A 21,803-nucleotide genomic window follows, 5' to 3' on the forward strand; every position below is an offset into this window, starting at 1 on the left:
TGTTAGGAATGGTTGGACTGGATGATCCAATGGGTCCTTTCCGACCTTGTGATTCTGTGATTCTGTGAATAGGAAAATTAACTGCTCCACTGCTCATATTAGAATGAAGCATGCAGACCTGATCTGTCCTTTCCGGATAAAGATAAGATTTCAAAAATTATGTTGGTTCTAGAGACCAAATTAAAAAACGCATTTTGTCATTAGATGTAGGACCAATGAGTGATTTAAATTGATGTGTCAAATGCAAATAAGATCTGTTCAAAGACTGGATGCTCTTGCAAAGAGCCACAGCACAAAGCAGGCTAGGGGAGAAGTTTGAAACAATCTTCATGCTCTGGGAGAGAAAGTCTTTTAAATGGAAGAGGGAGCAAGAGATGCTTGTCTCTTCCTCCAGCCATAAGTGTGGATCCGTTTTCATTAAAGCAGTTCTGACCCATTTGCTTCTGAATCACAAAAGCATGCCTGAACTTTATGCTTGCTTGCTTATGGGTATGAGTGCAGAAGCCAAAGGACTGGACCACTGCAGCATGTTATTGGTGGTGGTGCACTGAGATGTTGAACTGGTGCCTGCTTGCCTCTTACTGAGCCAGTTTGTCACTTATTACCGGAGGCTCAGATGGTGAACAATAATTAATTATTTTGGTGTGATTCAGTAGTGTTTAGTAATGGTAAACACCATACCCTTAGTGATATTCTGCCCCTGTGCCCAGAACTGGCTTAACATGATTTCAGTTTCTACAACTATTTTTAAACAAGAAAGTTTCCCTTTATTTATACCTGGCTTTCCATCACAATGTAAATAACTTGAGTTTCTTCATCTCTATCTGATGAACAGCCTGACAGTAGCGATTTTTTGGACAATTCAGAAGAAGTATACTACACTGCAAGATCTAACCTGGTATTTTTTGTCTTATTCCTTTCTTTGTCTTATTCCTTTCTTTGTCTTATTCCTTTCTTTGTCTTATTCCTTTCTTTGTCTTATTCCTTTCTTTGTCTTATTCCTTTCTTTGTCTTATTCCTTTCTTTGTCTTATTCCTTTCTTTGTCTTATTCCTTTCTTTGTCTTATTCCTTTCTTTGTCTTATTCCTTTCTTTGTCTTATTCCTTTCTTTGTCTTATTCCTTTCTTTGTCTTATTCCTTTCTTTGTCAGTGTTAGTTATGTCTTTGTTTTCCTTTTTCAAAGTTCATGTTTTGTCCTGTTGTACTGGTGTTTTCATCGGTGTAAAAGCTGTTCAATGTAAGGATTGGTCTGTGTGTATTTCTGTAATGTAGGGAGGAATTCTTAGTATGTGCAGTATTGAAAGTATTTAACCCGTATGCATGTCTAATTGAATGAAGTTTATAGAAGGGGCTCAGTATTACGCACTCATTTCTTTCTTATTTAACTGCCTTACAATGTATAACTTACTAACTTTTTGGAGGGTGATTAAAAATAGAAGAGACATTCTCTTCGTGTTTTATCTTTATTTACGTAGTCCTATGAAAGACTATAAAATTATATAAATTTCTCATAATTACCATCTTGATAATTCAGTTATAGAAATATACACTTAATACAAATAACAAATTGTTTGCAATGGCATAGTTTATAGTCTGATACATTGTTCCAAATTTTGTCTTACTGCACTACTAAAAACTTTTGTTGCTAGCATTTCGGTGTAGAAATTACTCTAGATAGTGAGGTTTCTTATTTCTCTACTCTTTACACACTGTAGTTAGAAATCTTGGACATCTTCATATACTGTTGAAAAAATGAAGAGACATTCTGTACTAGATGAAGAGCATTATTCTGCTAACTTGCTTTGATTTGTAAGATGTTTCTAAGTGCAGTGAGGGGGAAATGGAAAACGGGTGTTTGGGAATATCTTGTTTTGGTTTTTACTTGCTGTTTTTTGTTTTGGATTTTCTTTTTTTGGCATTAGTTGGCTTGTTGTAACTTGAATCTGCCAATACCATAGTTACTGAGAGCTTAGACTGTCTTCCCCATTCTTGGAAAGAATTTCCTTCATTGCTTGATTATGAAAAAGTTTCACAAATTGTTTTGAGATCAGTAGCTTAGATTTCTGTATGCAGTGGCAACAGCTCCATCCTGTGCAGTTACTCTTGTTTCGGGAAGGTGGTTTAGGTTTTTTGGTTTGATTTGCTTTGCATTTTGTCTTTTGAATTTAACACTTTTTAAAACCTGTATTTTCAGGTTACTTTCAGTGTTGTCACATACCTTGGTAGCCTGGTGTCTGTGGGTTTAAGAGATGAATGAGAACATGCCTCCTGGACTGTCCTTTCCCATCCTTCTTTTATCTCATGTTGTTCAGTACCGTCTTCAAAAATTATTACTATGATAATGGACTATCATCACAATTGTGAGAGGACTTTTAAAGTCAATCAGCAATAATAGTACTTCACCCATTTGTGAGGTTTTTCCACTAAGACCTAATCCTTCTGGAAATTAGAAGAAATATTTAATAGTTAGTTCATTCTTCTGTTGTGGACTGGGACATACTGATCAGATTTCTCTCTCTCTGCTCTGACAATATTGGCTTCAGATATGTTTGGTGATGTGTAGATTCTTCGAGAGGAAGAAATCATACTTTTTCCTCAAACGTATTGTATCACCTGCTACTGTTGGATTCTTTCCCATGCTGTTCTACTGGTTTTATAAAATACCTTATAAGCAACAACTCTCCCACAGAGCTATTGTGTCTCAGAGAGCCTACCAAAAAATTGTGTAAAATTGAGGCATAATTTGGGTAGCGTGAGTCATAAAAGATGGAGGGTGAGAGCAAATCTGGGGAGTGAGTGAGAGTATTTTTGCCTGTCACCTAGCATTTTGCACAGCTGGAGGAATCATATGCCAGCTTATGCAGTCACCATGCACACCACCTTTACAAATTTGACACCTATGATGTGTTTACTCTTAAAAATCATTCCTCTCCTTTTCCTCTTCCCTCTTCCTCCACCTCTGTGCTCCTGAAACAGCTACCTGGATCTGCCAGAAGAACGGAGAAATTCCGTACAGGTTTTGTTTGCAGGGAAAATTCAGTGTCCAAACCCCAGAATCCCTTCCTGCAAATGGCAAACAGACAAGGACAAGATGGTACTTCTCTTTGATTTTTTTTATAAATGTTCCCCTTTGGTTCATATCTAAATGAATAACAGAGTATTTTGCACCAGGTACAAGGCCCTTGTCTTTTTTAGGGTAGATATTTTTAATTTTGCTGCAACTAGACAAGAAGTATCTTGGGAATTTAATTGAGTACCTTCCATTGTTTGAGGTTTTCTTGCATGTGCTCCTTCACGTGATTTTGAGTTCCTGGTATTTGTATTCTGGTTGTTCCGCTGTGTTTTGGCAGGTCTTTTGTGATAGTCGTCTTTGCCTCAGGAGCAGCAGAGGTATGCTGGATTCTAGGAAGCCCAGAACTGGACACAGCATGCAGATGTGGTCTTCTAAGTGCCTCTGGCTTCACTATGGTTGGCTAGCTATGCCACGAGCTCGTGCTGCTGATACGTAACCCCCTCCCTGTCTGCTGCCCCCTCCAAACCCTTTTCTGCAGAGTTGCCCTTCCCATGCCTAGCCAGCTTGTCCGCAGCTTTTTCCTGTGTTTGTGATTGGTCTGTCTTAGCTGTGGGACTTTCAGTTGGCTATGTTAAACCCCATGGGGTTTTGTTCCCTGCTCTTCCACCTTGTTGAGATTCCTCTGACTAGCAGTCTGCTCTTTTTAGATGTTAGTGTGGTCTCATAATCATATTGGCCAGGTACCTCAGCACCTTGGATGCATTCCACCTGGTCCTAGTCTGCATTACACTGACTGTTCACTCCTGTGGACCTTGTTGTTCACAAGGACCCCCCCTCGGTCCCTTTCCATAGAGGTGCTCCTCAGACAGGTAGATCTCAGCCTGTGCTGCAGTCCTGGGTTATGTTTCCCTGTGTGCAAGGCCTTAGATTTGTCTTTGCTGAACTTCATATGTTTCTTGTTAGTCCACTCTTCAAGCCTATCCAGGTCTTCCTGCAGGGTGACCCTTTCGAAGTGTCCATTTCCCTGCTGAGTTTGCTACCATCAGCAATCTTCATCAGAGTACGCTTGAACTTATCATCTATATCACTTAGGAAGTTACTAAAAACAGTGTTGGCACAATATTGATCCCTGGGGTACCCCATTTTTGACATGTTGCCAGTTGGAAAACAAGCTATTTACCACAACGCTGTGAGTGTGGTGGGTCAGACAGTTACGCACTCACTGCACCAACCACTTTTCTAGACTGTAAAGCATCAGTTTTTCTAGGAGGATGCTGCGGGAAACTGTATCAAAAGCCTTGGAGAAATCCAGGTAGACAATATCCACTGCTCACCCCATATCAACTGAGCAGGTTACTTTGTCAGAAAGAGTGATGGGTTTGTGAAGCATGATTAGCGCTTTGTGAATCAGTGCTGGGTCTTCCCAATTGTGTGCTTCATGTGATTTGTGATCTTCCTCCAGGAAGATCAGTTCCTTTACTTTCCCAGGGACTGAAGACATGAAAAGATAGCATGTCTTAGGTAATATTTGGCTCATTTTAAAATTAACATTCTCTTTTATGAAACAGTGTGGTAGGAATTGCTAAATCATTTTACTGAGAAATAGAGATGTGTGTGTCATCTTGTTTGATATATTAGTAGTCCAGAGGTGATTGGTGTTTGCTGAAATTCAGAGTTACTTCCTCAGCACTTTGCACATTTAAAGTCTTAATTTTGTCACATCAAATGATCTTGTTTCTCACTAGGTGTCAGGAACAGCAAATGTAGGAAGTACAGTGAACTGTGTAGGAAGTTCACTGTATACATTCAGTTTAGTTTTTTGAAGAACGGGACACTTAAAAATAGATTTCCAGTACAGTTCAACCCTACAGAACAAATTGGGAACATAAGACTGTCAAAGTTACAGGAACAACTAATCCACCATGAGAATGTATAGAATATAAAGAGCAGTTTTTGAAATTTAAGCTGCAGAAGATATTGTAGATTCAATCATTTCTGGGAAATGTGTTTCGTAGCGTGGCCTTACCACCAAGTTTCTTTGTTTTGGGGAAATCTCTGCAATGTTTTTTGTCATTGATTACTTTGCATGTGTGATTTACCTGAAGGTGTGATTTGACTTTTTATAGGACTTCTTCATTTAATATTACCCAGGCTGTTGTGAAGAACTGGTAATTACCTCAGTCCTTGCACAGGCAAGGGAGATGAGGAAGGGATGTTGTCCTCTCTGTCAGTGAGCTGCTGGAGTGCATGAAGATCCACCTGGGCATGGATGAGGAGCCAACTGAGATCTTATGGTTCAGGATTAAAGGGAAGGCGGGGACAGGTGATTTTACAGTGGAGGTCTGTTACAGGCCACGGGACCAGGAAGAAGGAGCAGATGAGGCCCTCTATAGGCAGATAGGTACAGCCTCATTGGGTACTTCAGTCACCCTAATGTCTGTTGGAGGGACAACACAGCAGGGCATAAGCAATCCAGGAGGTTCCTGGAGTGTGTTGATGATAACTTCCTTCTCCAAGTGATAGGAGAGATGATAAGTGCTGTGCTAGACCTTGTTCTCACCAACAAGAAAGGCCTGGTGGGGAATGTGAAGCTTGAGGGAAGCCTTGGCTGCAGTGACAATGAAATGGTGGGGTTCAAGATCTGTATAGCAGTGAGGAGGTCACACAGCAAGCTCACTACCCTGGACTTCAAGAGAGCTGACTTTGGCCTCTCAGGGATCTGTGCTTGGTAGGGTACTGTGGGCTAAAGCCCTGGAAGGGAGAGAGGCCCAACAGAGTTGGCTAATACTCAAAGATCCCCTCTTCCAAGCTCAGGAGCCATGCGTCCCAATAGAAAGGAAGCCAGGCAAAAGCACCAGGAGGCCTGCATGGATGAACAAGGAACTCTTGGGTCAACTTAAACTCAAAAAGGAAGCCTAGAGAGGGTGGAAGCAAGGGCAGGCAGCCTGGGAGGAGTAGAGAGAAATTGTCTGATCAGCTAGGAATCAGATTAGGAAAGCTAAAGATCTGAGAGAATTAAATCTGGCCAAGGCTGTCAGGGGCAACAAGAAAAGCTTCTATAGGTACTTCAGTGGTAAAAGACAGACGTGGGAGAATGTGAGTCCTCTCTGGAAGGAAACAGGAGACCTGGCTACACAAGATTTGAGGAAGGCTGCGGTACTCAATGACTTTTTTGCCTCCGTCTTCACCAGCAAGGGCTGAAGCCACACCGCCCAAGTTGCAGAAGGCAAAGGCAGGGACTGGGAGATTGAAGAACCACCCACTGTAGGAAAGAATCAGGTGTAAGACCATCTAAGGAATCTGAAGGTGCACGTGTCCATGGGATCTGATGAGATGCATCTGCAGATCCTGAGGGAACTGGTGAATGAAGATGCTAAGCCACTCACTATTTATCATTTTTGAGAAGTCACGGCAGTCTGGTGAAGTTCCCACTGACTGGAAAAGGGAAAACATAACCCCTATTTTTAAACAAGGAAGACCTGGTAAACTATAGCTTGGTCAGACTTATCTCTGTGCCTGGCAATATCATGGAACAGATCCTCCTGGAAAGTTGTGCTTGATGAACTTGGTGGATTTTTACAATGGGGCTGCAGCATTGGTGGATAAAAGAAGAGAAACCAGCATCATCTGCCTGAACTTGTGCAAAGCATTCAACCCTGTCCTCGGTGGCATTCTGGTCACTATATTGGAGAGACATGGATTTGATGGATGGACCGCTTGGTAGACAAGGAATTGATTGGATAGTCACACTCAGTTGTTGTCAATGGCTCAGTGTCCGAGTGGAGGCTGACGAGTGGCGTTCCTCAGGGATCAGTGTTGGGACCAATGTTGTGTAACATCTTTGTTGCAGATATGGACAGTGGGATTGAGGGCACCCTCAGCAAGTTTGCCGACAACACCAAGCTGTGTGGTACAGTCAACACACTGGAGGGAAGGGATTGCCATCCAGAGGGACCTTGACAGGCTTTGAGAGGTGGGCCTGTGTGAACGTCATGAAGTTGAACAAGGCCAAGTACAGGATCCTGCCTTAGCAGTTCAGGGGCTTATTTTCTCTTTGTGCACCAGCAAACACAAAGTGTGAGACAAATAGAATCCAACAGTCACAGAGGATGAGTGGTAACAGTTTTAAGCTGAAAGAGGGTGGATATTAGGAAGACATTTTTCCTGTGAGGGTGTTGAGGCGCTGGCACGGGTTGCCCGGAGAAGTTGTGGATGCCCCATCCCTGGATGTGTTTAAAGCCAAGTTGGATGAGGCTTTGAGCAATCTAGTCTTGTGGAAGGTTGTCCTGAGGAGACAATCTCCTGTGGCAGGACATTGGAACTGACTGATGTAGATGACTAGATGATGGGACCTTCAATTCCCTTCCAACCCAAACCAGTCTCTGATAATTGTTCCTGGTATCCAAAGCGATCATTGCCAAATGATCTGTCTGTGCAGACAGCGCTTTGTCTTGTACACAGTTGTGTTGGTTCAGGACTGAGTCATTTGTAAGCTGAAGCTGCATGTAGAGTAATCTGGGGTTGCATCTTTGATTTAACACCAAGGTTATTGACCTCTTTTCATTCCTACTGGCTGTAGATCTGGAGATTTGCTTGGAAGATATCTGTCTAGTCACTCAAATTTATTATATATGAATATTGTTGGATAGAAAAGTAATTAACTAACGAGCATTGTGTGTGTGCTAAATGGCAATATTAACATAGATTAATAAAGTTGTTGGGTTACTTAGTGGTGTAGGAGCTTTTATTATTGAATCATTAATTATTGTTCAATCATTTAGTAATTAACATTAATCTGTCCTTCTCAGTGGGAATCTGTAACTGATAAGATTTTTGTTTTGTGGAAAAACATCTTTAAAAAAATCCAATGATACTGATTATTCTGATGAAGTATAACGGCTCAATGAATGCCTAACTGGAGACATGCAGTATTTACCAAGGGTTTTGTATTAAATATATAGCTAGAAGTTTTATAAAATTATAACTTATGGATATAGTTGGAACAGAGGGTACAAGAAAAAAATGTAACGCAATTTTTAAACCTTTCCAGCTCTCAGTATGTGTCAAGAGTGCAAAGAAAGGGATTTCCTTAGCCATGGATTACTTCACCCCACTTTTGGAGTGAAAATCAGCCATATTTAAAGGGCTTAGAAGAAGAATTAACAAGCTAATTGAGGCAAAAGAAATACATATCTAATTAGAATCATAGTCAAATAAATTCTAATAGGCAGCACAATAGCATTTTAATATAAGTAATTCTGGCAGATGTCATTTTCCATAAAGGAAATTCCAGTAAGGCTTAATAAGTCTGGTGACAGACGAAGGCTCCTTATCTTTTATGGGAGTTTGCTTATTTTCTCGTACTCATTTTCCTGTCACTGCTGTCCAATATAGATAGCCGTACATTGCATGGCATGTAAATTAAAATGGGCGGATGTTTTGGCTCTGACCAGCATAAGATCTTCCTTTCCTACTTTAGTTTAATGTGATTTTGCAACACGTAGACACAGTGTTTGTCACTTCAATGTGAAAATCTCAGATTTCATTATACTGATCTGGAGTTAGTTTTCTCAACAGCCTCCCAGTCGTCATTCTAGTGTCCTCTTACATAGACTCGCACAACCTGTTATATCTCCTTGTTTGTGAGGCCGGTGACATCTTACATTTCTAGTGTTGTTTTCTGCTCTAGGGCTTGAATCTTTAAAATACCTGTGCTTACAGGTGGAAGCTTTTGAGATTGCATAGAAGTATTAGAAGTACTCCCAGTAAAGAAAGTTAAATCTCTGTTTCTTTTGATGAACTGTCAGCTGGTGGTAAGGACCAGGGGAAAGGAATTGCCTGGATAATATGGCAGATGTTGGGGGTAATGAAAAGACTGAAATTACAGGGGGCCTAGGATGGCCTTTCTTGAGGGAAGGGGACTTGCTGAGCTTGTTTGGAGCAAGGAGCAGAAGGAGATGAGATCAGGGCAGAGGAGGAGAAACTGAAGAAGGAAGATGAGGATAGCAGAAGGGATCAAAAGCACCACGACTGAGGCCTGACCCCTTCCACCTGCTGCCTTGCAGAGCCCAGTTATTCCTTCTTTCCTCTCACCTAACTTTATAGCTCCACAGACAAATGCAAAGGGGGAAAGGCAAGTGACCCTTGTGAGTCACATCCATAGAAGTGGATGGTGTTTGAGGATTTCTTTGTTTAATTCTAGAAAAAAGACGTGTAGTAAAATTGGTATGAGGATTGAAAAGTCAGTCGCTCCATGGCTCAGGAAATGCTGGCATTGGGCTTGCCTTTGCAATTTTTATTCAGTCGTCTTATCAGTGCCTTCTCTTGCATCAGATACTTAATTATTGGTTACTTCTTTTTTTTCCACATTTTCTCACTGGTCTGCTGGTCTTTGCAAAATATTGAAAGTTACTGAAGCAATCAAATGCTACTGACAGCTGTGGTAGGAACACCCACATGGAAAACACTGCTTAGCATTATAGAGCAGAATTGAGAGTGTGGTAAACAACCTGGAACTCAAGGCAGAAAACAATATATGTAGCTTTGTAGTAAAGAGGTTGCCCTTCAATCTGGAACTGAAAGCTGCAGTGGCTTTTGCTTTATCAGCTTGGAGCATTGGCAAATCTAGTGTGAGACTTGTCAGATTTTTAAAAATGCCATTTAGAGAGATCAGCCTAGCGAGTCATCTTAGTCTAATCCAAGCTTTTTGCTTTTCTAGCTTGGCTATCTGGGCATCTTTCTGAACGATGGCATGCCTTTGATAAGGGCTACAGCTGAAAAAGGCCTGTTCGACAGATGTTGGGAGGCCTTTAAAATGTTTCCTGGAAAGGAGCAATGTAGCTCCGTTATCACTAGCTTAGGTGATCGGTGACTCGTTTCTCCTGATGAGTATACTCAGAATTTTCCTGTTGTGAGCCACATGATGGAAAAAATGCCATGTAGTTATCATGGTTTCCTCCTGGCAGATGCAGATTTGATGGTCCTTCAGTATGGTCCCTGTATTCCTGCTAATGTGTTAAATTTGTATGCCATATGGTGTCTATCTATTAATAGTGTTAGAGGCCTATTGCCAGTTCTTTCTCTAAGTAGCCCGTGCTCTGTGATTACTTGAGTGCCTGACTTTGCTGTTAGTATCGTATCTTTCTTTTCAATGCGAAAGGTGATCTTGCATATATGCAAGAGCATATATAGTTATCCTTAAAAAATACGTATTGCTATAAGCAGAACTATAAAATCCCTTTTACTCTCCTCTCTGTTTCTTTCTGTAATGTCCCTGTGTGCTAAAGGCATTTCAGGCTCCCTGCCTGAACTGCTCCTTGTCTGAAGCAACTCACTATAATGTGACTGTGATGGATGGCCGGGTTACCTACAGGGTCTAGTAGATCACAAAGTGCCTTTTCTTTGTTTTCGTTTTTTGGGTTTTTTTAATATTATATTATTTTTGTTGTTGTTTTGTTTCCTTTTCTGCAGCTGACTTTATTTGAGCAAAGCATCTATGTGTCCAAGGAAGGGGCTGAGGTCAGAGTTGTAGGTGGCAACCTACAGATGTAAGAGATGCAGCAAACTGGCAAAGGAGATTTTTGGGTGCGATGGGCCTGAGACTGGTGTTAGCAGCCAGGAAGGCCAGAGCAATGACCTCTTTTGGTAGCTCAGGTGTGGTAGAGGGAGTAACAGCAGCATGACACAGGCTATGTGTTTGATGCTTACCTGTTCATTTTAAAGACTCATTCTGTCATATTTGTAGGATCTACAGCTAGAATACGGTCATGGTCCTCAGTGTGGCTACTTCTTGGGTGCAAATAAGTGAGTAAGCAGTGTCATTTTCTGTCTTTAGTTCAAGACTATTTTAGTATAAAAACCACTGCTGTATGTTAAATACATTAGTTGAAACTGATGTAGTAAAGTATGTCAAGTTTGTTTATAACAATTACAATTACAGTTACAATTCTAAAGTTAACTATTTCTAAAATAACAGTAATTCCAGTTATCTAGAATTACAGCACTCCTCAGTATTTGAAGTTATGTTGACCATATTGCGTCTATGATGCTTTAAGCTTCCTTTAAGAGCCATTATTTTGGTCTCCTTGTTAACAAAATGTTCTGCACGTTAGGTCCCGCAAAGTACAATTTCATCCCATCTAAGAATTACCAGTGCTGCTCTTTGACATTGCTTTATGCTCTTCTTCATGTTGTAGGGCGCTAGGAACATTCAGTTATAGATGCTGTAGAAAAAGCTTCCCTGTCTCAGCAAAGTCATTTAACCTCATGTTCATACAGTTAATAATTTTGCTGTATTAATTGCATGAAATAATTTTCAATGTAATTCTTCCTTTCCACCCAAATTCTTAATTTACATTTATGCATGTCAGAATTAGGATGCCTGTCTTTTCTTTGCTAAATTAAATCATTGTCTAAAACCACAAGAAATTTAAGAATAGAACATGATATTTTTATGCAGTCTTTTAGTTCAGGAAAATAATACTGATATCTTCTGAAATCCTGTTGTTTCTCATCCCTGCATTTTGCCTCCTATTCCTCCCTGTCTGTGTTTCCAGACAAAGACACAGAAATGAAGTGTAGGATGTTACAAAAATTAAGTAGGGAAGAATGAATTTATTCCAGTAGTTTGTGGATATGTTTTAAATTAAATCAAACTAAGACAGTCCTTATTTATACAGTACCAGGAACAAGGACCACTGCACTTAACAGTAATGCATTAATAAACACATATGAAGTGTGTTGTAGAAAATAAAAAAAAAAAAAAATGCAGTGATGTCAATTTGTATGTGGATATTTGATCTATGTTCTGAAAGCCAGCTGAAATAACACGCTTTGCATTATTTACTGATAGAATCATAGGAGCATTTGCCCTGGCTTTTGATAATTAAATTTGTGTGCCACAATTAAACTATGTTCTTATTCTTATTTAATGCTGAAGGAGTCTCTTAAAATCAGTTGAAGAAGAACTGCATCAGCGGTAATTCTACTTTTTTTTTTATCCCCTTCTTGTGTGTTTCTAAGTCATTTGTGTGCTGGTTTCTTATATCTGTCACAATTGGTTCTTGTTTATCTCTGTACTTGCTGAGAGGATATGGGAGACACTTAGTTGTCTGGATTGCAGCTGTGCTTTTAAGAATAATAATGATGATAAAAAGCGAAGAGACAGTAAAATTCTGTAAAAGGGGTGGTAGCCCCTGATCTTAGATTTTTTTCATAGCAGTCAAGGTAATTTTAATGCAACTCACTCAGCCATAGTACCTTGTTCATTTTCTTAGGGGACATGTGGCACATCTAGAAGATGATGATGATGATGATGGAGATGATGATTCTAAACAGTAAGTCATTTCTTCTTGTAAAAATAAGTAAATACATATGTATATAAGCTGATTTTTTAATACATTAATTTTTTTTTTAAAAAAGGTGAATCATGTTCTGACTAAAGATTCTTTTTTAGTATTTTTAAAGATAGGCACCTAATGTTGTTCCTAGATTGCATCACCAGAAGTTTTCTTATCCTACTGATAAATTAGGGGGAAAAAAATCCTGTTCCTCACTTGATACAATTGTCCTTTTATCTTCTATTATTGAACAAAATCTTGGCATAGTTACATTCAGCAGTCCTGCTGTCGTCTTTAGAATGGACGGCTGTATATTAAAATAAGGCTCATTTAAAATATGTAAAGTATACATATAACTGTCTTCTCTAGATGATTGTGCTCTGCCCATATTGTCAGCTAGGAGGATGCTTGTAGCGGTGCTTGATTTTGGAATAGAGCTGGCTCCCCTACCACAGTGAGCAAGGTCATGTGACTGCAAAGGCAGTATCAATAGTCATGTCTTAGATTCATTGTGCTCGTATTAAATTCCAGTGGTATAAGTATTCTTGGGCTATTTTGGATTGACAGATGAAAGCTGAGACAATTTAAAATATAAAGCCAGTATGTAGAAATCTACATTGCTAAACAAATCTGATGTAAAGACCAAACAGAAAGATGCCATTGAGACAGAATTCTTATTTACTTTCTGTTAATGCTTAATTTTGAAAGCTGTTGCTTCATGCCAGAAACCTATAAAACATGCATTATGTGTTAGTGGTATCTACTGTTTAGGGAGAACCAAATATCTGAAATATCTCTCTTCCTTTTTTTTTTTCTTGATTACTGCTGTACTTTCATAACAAAGACAGTGTTTTTTATCACTGTACTGAGCATGAGACAGCCTCCTTTCAGAAGAGTAAAGCTGCTGATAGTGTCTGATGTCAGACTTGTCTGATGACAAGTACATTAAACTCGCATTGTTTAGTGATCAACTTCTTGTCTCAAAACACAAGTATGTTTGCTGGTTGACATGCATGATACTTGTAGAACAAAAATGTGGGTTTTCTTAAGTAGTTTTTAGCAGGCTTTATTCCTTTTCTAATTCCTTAAGAAATTCTTCATATTTCATTATTAAGCAATTGTTTAAAGGCATGATTGATCACAGAGTTCATCAATAATATGAAGCTCCTGTGTCTTGTCCTTGAGAGGAAGAGGTTAATAATGCTGCTCATTGATTTGCTCCCCTACATTTGGACCAAGCTGAGAACCCATGTTACTAACAGCTGGGTAGACCTTGGTAATGACAAGTCAGGCTTCCTGTACTGTAGGATGTAACGGTCCCCTTTAGCTCCATACTGCCAGCTCCACCCTGCTAGACTTCAGTGAAAATGCTCTGGACACCTGCACTGCTGCAAGCCAGCTCAGCTTGCTTCCTCCAGCCATACTAATCTCTGGATGTGTTTTGTGTACAGCTCTGTGTCTGTCTGTTCATTTTTGCTTAATGTTTCTTTTCATTTTCCCCACTTGCTCTGTTCACAGCCAGCATCACCAACTTTTGTAGTGTTCCAGGGCTTGGAACCTCTTGATCCCTGCTGTCTTGAAGTACTTGCACCTATTTCTTTGTGCAGTGCTTTGAGATCCCTGCCTTGCACAATCTCCATCAGAACTTTCAAATAACATTGGCTTTAGCTGCTTCTGTTGCTGTCATGTTTCTGTGGACTTTCTTTTTCAGGTTAAGTGATAAAGAACCTGACAGCTTCTAGAGAGGTTTCAGTTTGTCTGACCCTAAGGACAGTCACCAATGGTCTTCCAAAAAAGTCATCGTGTTTTTTTTTATTCCTCCTGCATTTCATCCTAGGTCCTCTTGCCCTTCAGAGAGGGCCTGACAATTTGCTGTAAGCACAGGGGTGTAAGTCATAAGTGCCTCAGCCCTGGATCAGACAGATGCTGCATCTGTGCCTTTCCTCGGGTATCTCCTTGAGGCCAAAGCTCTGCAGCAATGTGTTGGTTCATTAGCTCAGTCTTGAGCATTTTTCTCTGGAGCCTGCTGAAGATTCATGACTCTTGTTTAATTTATATTCTGTGAGACGGAGCAACAACTGAAGAGTACGTGTGACGTTGGTCACTTCTCCCGTCAGATCCAGAACAAAAATGGTGAGGCATCTGTACACCTTCTGGTCCAAACTGATGCCACTGCATGGCTCCAAAGCTGGACAGTTCATAGTAGCAGAGAATCCGCATGCTTCAGTGAACAATATGAAATTACCTGTCTTGATTTAATAATTTTGATACTTACGGTATTTCTTTTTCTCTTGCATGCAGCAAAGCTGATGGTGCTTAAAATTCCTGATTATGGAAGCTGGGAAAGCAGAAATTATTGGGGCACTGTCCTGTGTGATCAGTGGTGACAAACTTCACATAAACCTTGCTGTTGAAACCAGGGCATGTAGTCCTTTGTGTAAACATCTGTCACATTTATGCCAAATTGTTGGCTTTTTTTTTTTGTTTTTTTTACATTTGGCTGCCCATAAACACAGTGATGGCTGAATGAGATGCCAGGATGAACATGAAAGCGTATGCAAATAGAGCTTAGACAAAAATGACCAAGGACTTAAGGTTGGTCCCATGTTATGAAGAGAAGATAATTTTCACCACTATAGCAGCTAAAATGCACAATACAGAGTAACCCATTCTCAGAGGTCCCCTTCCAGCTTCTTTGAAATAAAAACAACTGATAAGATGCCAGGAAGGAAACTCCTGAAAAGAATGAAGCAAAGCAGACAAGTTGTTGATCTGTAAACAAGTGAACAGACATCCTACTACTTGGCTATTTTCCAAAAAATATAGTATTTGGATTATAATTTAAAGATAGGGAAAACATTGTGCAAGATTGTCAAGCTTCTGCAGCTGTATTCACAATTTATTTAATGGAAATAATTTTCTCTTCCAAACGATAAGGAAACAGGACAGCTTAAGACTTTTTGAGACACCAAAAAATGTAGGAATTTAGGATTTCTTAAAAAACAGTGTATTCTTTAAAGCACAGAACCAGCAAAGGAATAACGTTCCTGATGCTTCAGCTTTCTTGTTTCCTGCTGATACCTTGTGCTGTTGAGCCAAGCTCTTGAATTGCTCTTGCATTAGAAAGTTTTCTTTCCCAAGATTTCTGTAAAAAAAGAAACTCATGGAAGAAAAAAAAATAACAAACCAGCCCAGACAGTGGACTGGCTGTCCATTGCAGATGGATTTTGCTTTCATTGTAAGGCCATTCAGAAGTCAGTGGTAAATTTTTCAAGGAATGATATTCATCAATTTTCTTGTAACTCATCTCACGTACATACACATGGCCCTTTAGAAAAGCTCACTGATACCCTAAATCTTTTTCCTCTCTATAAAGTAAATATAAGGCCTCCTCTGCATCTGCTAACATTTTTCTGCACAAGTATGTACATCTTCAGCAGATTGGTTCATGTCACTGTGTGCTCTCTAGGGAGAATCTGTGATTCCTGAGTTTTCAGGTAGTAGCTGTGCACAGCAGTAACAAAATGTTTGAAGGTATTAATGATGCAGTTCTTTGGATATAATAGTGCTGTTGACAAGCTAATGGTGTTTACTTGATGGTATTCATAAAACCCTGTATCCTCTTGAACGCTGCAATATGAGATTCAGATGGCTACACTGGATAATGATCTGTTTGGTTTCTTTTGATTATAGTGCTACTATGAAACCTAAAGTGCCACCTCCTTTACCACCAAAGGTAAGTGAGGGGTATTTTGTTGCCCAGAATAAAAGGGCACTTTCAATAAATAAACAAATGCAAAAGTGTCTAAATGACTGTACTGATGGTTCTCTCGCTTGAAGCATGACTTGAAGTCTTTAATCAAGTTTTAAGTCAAGGGTGCAGCCAGGCGATGGTCCTATAAGTTTGTAGCCTTTAATTGCAAATCTGCATGAAGTCTTGCACCGTTGGGTATGAAACCCAGTGTGAAAGTGCCATTTCTGACCACTGCACTTCAGACAATTCGGAAGGAATAAATCGAGCAGTTAGAAAATTTAATGCCACAAGTAACTTTTTAATGAAGAGCTGCCAAATAAAGCATCTGATTGCTAACTTGCGGTGTCTGAATGACGATGTTCAGAGGCATGCCTGAATCAGATTAACTTTTCCGTGCTGCCACTTGAAGAATAATTGAACCTTTTCATACTGAACTTATCTTAATATGAGCAAAAATGAAAATAGAAAAAATTCTATTAATTAGGGAGCTGACATCCAAAGGAAAAACTGCAGGTTTGGTTATTTACCCTCTTGTACTATCTGTCTTTGCATAACTGAGAAGAATGTTTACAAGAAATGTTAGTGCAGACGGTATCTAAATGACGTTGGCCTTTGTGGTTATGGCCCCTACTGCGGATTCTCTGCACAAAGTTCTGGCTGTGTCATTGAGTGTTTCATAGTTTCTACTTAAATATCTGGTTTGTTTATCTGTAATCATAAACAGTGACGTTTCCACATGGCCACGATTTGTTTAATACAGAGCTTAAATATAGCGATATTGAATTCGTCATTTGTCAATAAGAAAGTTTTCCTTATTGTTGAAAAAAGCTTGCATGGCAGAACATGTTGCTTTATCACTTCATTTGTGAAAATTCCAGAATCCAACTATTGCTTTTTTTTTTTTTGGTCATTTAGAAGTACCATGGATGCTTTGAATCCTTTTTCATTGTGTTTTTTTGTTATTACTATGTCTTTTTCAGCCTAAATCCGTCTTTATACCCCATGAAACTCATTCTTCTGAAAATGATAATCAAGGGACAATCAAGAGATGCCCAACATCAGAGAGTCCAGCAAAATCTGCGTCTCAAGTTCCCCCCAGGCCGCCACCTCCTCGGTTACCTCCACAGAAATCTAGTGCGTTAGGTAGTAAGAATGACCCCAAGAAGTATACAAATACTGCTTAACTAATCTAATGTGATTTTATTTCTACGTCCTCCCCTATGCACACTTGGAAACATACTGTGTTAAATTTTTGTGGTGAGCAAGTAGCAGAAAGTGCATGAAAACCAAAATGCACCAAGAAGTATGCTTAAATTCTTAAGATGGTCAAGTATACCTTTCCTAAATTCTTAAGATGGTCAGTGATTCTAGTAGAATCACTGTACGTTTCAGATTCTGGCCCTGAGTGTCAACTGTGGTTATCATTTTTCATGCCAAGAATAGAGTTTGGCTTTTATATGTGATGAACGGATAGTATAGCAGGTAATTATTTGTTTACTGTTTTCTCAGGCTGTTCCTTTTATACTTTTGTTAAAATCGTTTTAAGAGTTGTCCTGGTGTGTCTTGTTTTAAGCAAGCTTAATGTCTGACCCCTAACTGATAACTTGCTAGCATCCAGTGCTAACAAATGCCTCTATGGTATTTATAAAGAATCAATAATGGAAGTGTTAGCTGTAGCCAAGGTTTTCTTTAGAGATGTTAAATACATTTTTCCTCATCACTGTGGCCGCATCCCTTTCTATGCTCATATTAGGTTTATATTAAAGATTTATTATATATTAATTACCAAAAGACATGAACTGAGATTGAATGGGGCTCTATAGATGGTTATGTGTGCACATGTAGGAATACCTATGCTTTAGGAAGAAATTAGGGTATTGGAACATGTTCTGGTGTAAGTGTAAACTTTCAGAATTGTTTTTAGGCTAGACTGTTGTTGAGTTGAAGGTAGAACATATTTTTAAATATGGATCTTTCTAGGAAATGGAGTTTCTTCTGTACAGTTAAATGGTGAAAGAGAGGGATCGCCACAGAATGAAGCCAGAGACACTAGTTTTTCGAGGAAAGAAAAGAAGGAAATACTGGTAGGTACTTAAACTACTAGATGTTATTTTAAAGTTGTCTCAACTATTTTACATGCGCAATGAAAAGGGGTGGGCACACTCTAGAATAGAGGTGATGCTGGGTGACATCTTGCTTACTTTGAATCAAAGCACAGTTGATACATAGTCTAGTTGTGATCCAGTCTTCAGCTGAAGTTTGACTCAGAATTTCATTTTTATTAGAAAGTAACATTATCATGGATATACAAGATTGTTTGTATTCGCCTACTTGAGGGGCACGTGATCAGAGCAAGATCCTTCAAGAGAGATGTAATGTGTTGTATAGAGTAGTGACTATTTAAGCAAACGAGGAAATTGAAGTGTATGCTGCCACCTCATGGCTTACTGGAGGATTTGGCTGGTCTGTTCCCAAATGAGTCTTTCTTCTATTCCAGATGTAGGGATACAGGGTTTTTGGTGTTCAGAGGGGGAAAAAGATGGAGAAATGTAAATTGAGGGTGCACATTAAGAAGCTGTTTGCCTTCTGGCCTCTGGAGCTCTGGTTTAGCATCTTGGGTGTAGTGTCAGACCTGAGCTTTGTATACTTGGGTGAAGCTGCACTCATGGGCAGAGTGCAGTTTTACACCATGTCTAATCTGATCCAGCTGTGAGTTGAGGAAAGGAAATATTCCTGCATCCCTTTATCCTCTTCAGAATGAGGTTCTCCATCAAAGAAGTAAATGGATTCCTGAGTGGTCACTCTATTATTATGATGCTAAAACAAAAGTTGGAATGTGAGATGAGAGTGGGACGTCTGTCACTAGATCAGATTAAATATAACATGAAACTGCGCTCTTTGGGGACTTCTGCTAAAGATGAGATTGGAAATGTCACTCTTTTCTATTTAATCTTCACTTCTGTCAACAGAAACATTGTGTAGATTTTGTTTTGTTTTGTTTTAGGAAGACTCAGTAATCATGGCAGTACTTTAGAAAGCATGATTTCCTAAACTGCTTTGAACTTGACATTTGATACTGTGTGTTTGAAGTTTCCTATGTTACGTGTAAAATACATTTCTTCAGAAGCTTGTTTTTACTAGGAAAATTGATACTGCTACAGGAAAGCAGGTCTACTACTTTTTAGTAAAGTTTAATGCTACTTGTAATATTGAACAATTGAAAATTACTGCATTATTGCTCAAATAGTGCATTGCTCAATATGACATTCTTTCATGCATCATTGTAATGTGAAAATGTTCTACAATAGACTATGTAGACATTCAGTGAAGAGATATTGGAATCATAGTAGAGGTTTTAATGAACAAAAAATGATGCTAGTAGTTTGTGGTATGTGGTCATAGAGTGATTTAGGTTGGAAGGGACCTCAAAGCCCATCCAGTTCCAATCCCCCCTTCCATCCCCTTAAAAATGGGATGTTAGCCAAAGCTCAGCCGTGGCTCTCAGGTCTAGTACATGTGGCACTGAACACGGCAGAGAGTCCAGTACATGCCTTATGCCTTCCATTTAGCGTGGTGTCGAAATATACAATGCAACTCTATTTTCTGTCTTAAAAAATCTGCAAGGAGGGGTTTATATCTATTTCTTATGTAGACTGGCTTCTTGGTTTCTTTTAATATAGTTATGCTCAATTATTTATCAAATGTTGGGTTTTTTAGACTTGTATTCTGGTTATGCTGTAGTGTGGGCAGAGAATATGCATGTTTGCGTGTATGTGTGCATGTGAGTGTAAATATACTTTTAAATTTTTATTTTCTAGAAACCAATTAGTAATGGTCTTCCTCCCACACCTAAAGTACACGTGAGTATTAACTGAGTCATACAAATGTGTTTTGTTACTAAAGCTTGAGAGAGTACATTTTTTGAATGTTTGTAGTATTTTTTTAAATTATAAAAGCCAGTATCTCTTGGAAATGTTTGGGTATGATATTTCATAAATCATCCTTGATTTTGTGCTCTTGAAGTAAGTTTTGGAAGGTTTTTTCTTTGCTTCCTTTATTAGATAGTGAATGAGAGTTCTCTAAATAATGTACTATTGAAGATATTTACTGATCTGAGGAGCTGATGCCTCTCAAGACTTGCAAATGGCTAAGAGTTTATAATACGCAGCTCTATTATAAACAGCTCGTATTATTTCAATGCCTGTGAAGACAGGATTCAGACACCTTAGGGCTGGAAATAACTGTTACAGACATCTATGTGCACCTTCGTAATGTAAAGCAAACTAGAATTTCATTGTAATGTCTGTGCGAACTTGTCACAGTGCTTTTAGTTAGCACTGTGATCAGAAGAGCTAGTCTTTCCTCCTTCTTGACCATTCCTTTTTTGCACTTGCCACTCTCCACCTTGTCTGCTGGAGCATGTGTTTGTGTAGTTGTGCTGTGCACGAAATGGGGGATTTATCCGATTTTCAACTAATCTTTTTGCTGTATTGCTCCTAAGTCAGATTGGTTTCTTATTTTTAGATAAGAAAATAAAATTGCTACAAGGATGCTTAAGTGCAAATGATACTATTCTTTGCTTTGTACCTGTTTTAAAGAAACAGGACAGGTTAAGGTAGATGTCATACTTCTGTTCCTTAGAAATGTCCCCTGGTGCATAAATGGGTGGTCCATGAACTCTGAATTCTTGATATGCTCAATGTAGTTTATTGAGGTCAATCTTGTTTTAGTAAACTAAATATTAAACTAGATGCATGGCCTAGGACCGCGTACTTTAAACTAGCAGATGACAGAAATTTGGAATCACTCCTAGCATTGAAAAGAACAGAGTCATCATGAGAAGAGGGAAATACGATAGATTCAGTGACTGGAATGAGAAACCAGGTAGAAAATAGAGTAGCTCAAAATGAAGTGATTCATGTTGGAACTTTGTCACGAACGTCATGGTCGGGCCATCAGAGAATGACTGAGTTGCTAATATAATGAAGCTGTAGAAAGAGACGGAACTAGGAAAACTTCTGAAGATAATCAAAGGAGGCTTTGGGTATTAGACAGCTGTCTGCATGTACACGTGTCTTTGTAGTGCACTAATTCTCTTATGCTGGTCCTCTAGTTAGAAATTCTTTCCACACTCTTACTCTTCCCTCATCACACCACATCTTTTAGCTGTAATGAATTTTCTAACCTTCTTGTTACATGTTGAAGAATGATTTGGCACTTAAATATTCTCTGCCTGCTGTTGTATTCATTTGCCAATTAATGAAAACTTGGGTAAGGAAGGGGTGTTTCTCTCCCAGGCCATTTGGATTATTGAACTTCTTTACTTTTCTCTGTTGCGGGAGCATGATTTGCATCCTGACAGCACCTGGCCATCATTCTTCTGATTCTTGTTTGTTTGAGGTTTTTTGATTTGTGCTTTTGATATGTTGTCGAGTGGTAAGCAGTGTTTTGTGTTCTTGCTGTCCTCTAAAGTAGTTAGTTGTTGTGCGGCTCTGTTTAAAATGCTATCTATACATGGTTGCGTGCAACTCTAGATATTTTGTTCGGCATTAAATAACCCAGTCTGGTAGCATGTTTTTTTCCGCCCTGATATTTTAGGTGGCTTGCAGCACAGAAGGACCTGTTAGATCCTACCAGTGAGGGAATGCCTTGCCTGCTGAAATTCCCTGAAGGCTTGAGTACCTTCATGGCAGCAGTC

General features: G+C 39.2%; 1 protein-coding gene across 7 annotated transcripts in view; it reads left to right on the plus strand.

Annotated features, from left to right (window-relative positions):
* Positions 1–21,803, plus strand: part of MAP4K3 (mitogen-activated protein kinase kinase kinase kinase 3) — a 76,951-nt gene that overhangs the window by 31,269 nt on the left and 23,879 nt on the right. For 3 of the 7 annotated variants that reach the window (XR_008448924.1, XM_054060906.1, XM_054060905.1), the window contains exons 15-22: positions 836–898; positions 10,758–10,816; positions 11,952–11,990; positions 12,289–12,348; positions 16,045–16,087; positions 17,086–17,248; positions 18,086–18,189; positions 19,924–19,965. Coding sequence is in view for 6 of the 7 variants with exons in the window: in XM_054060906.1 (XP_053916881.1) it covers positions 836–898; positions 10,758–10,816; positions 11,952–11,990; positions 12,289–12,348; positions 16,045–16,087; positions 17,086–17,248; positions 18,086–18,189; positions 19,924–19,965 (573 nt within the window). In the remaining variant the exon portion in view is untranslated. The remainder of the gene's footprint in view (positions 1–835; positions 899–10,757; positions 10,817–11,951; positions 11,991–12,288; positions 12,349–16,044; positions 16,088–17,085; positions 17,249–18,085; positions 18,190–19,923; positions 19,966–21,803) is intronic. The other 4 variants (XM_054060907.1, XM_054060908.1, XM_054060909.1 and 1 more) reach the window with 4 other exon arrangements.

This window comes from Cuculus canorus, chromosome 3 (assembly GCF_017976375.1).
Source record: "Cuculus canorus isolate bCucCan1 chromosome 3, bCucCan1.pri, whole genome shotgun sequence".
In the NCBI taxonomy this organism is placed as follows: domain Eukaryota; kingdom Metazoa; phylum Chordata; class Aves; order Cuculiformes; family Cuculidae; genus Cuculus; species Cuculus canorus.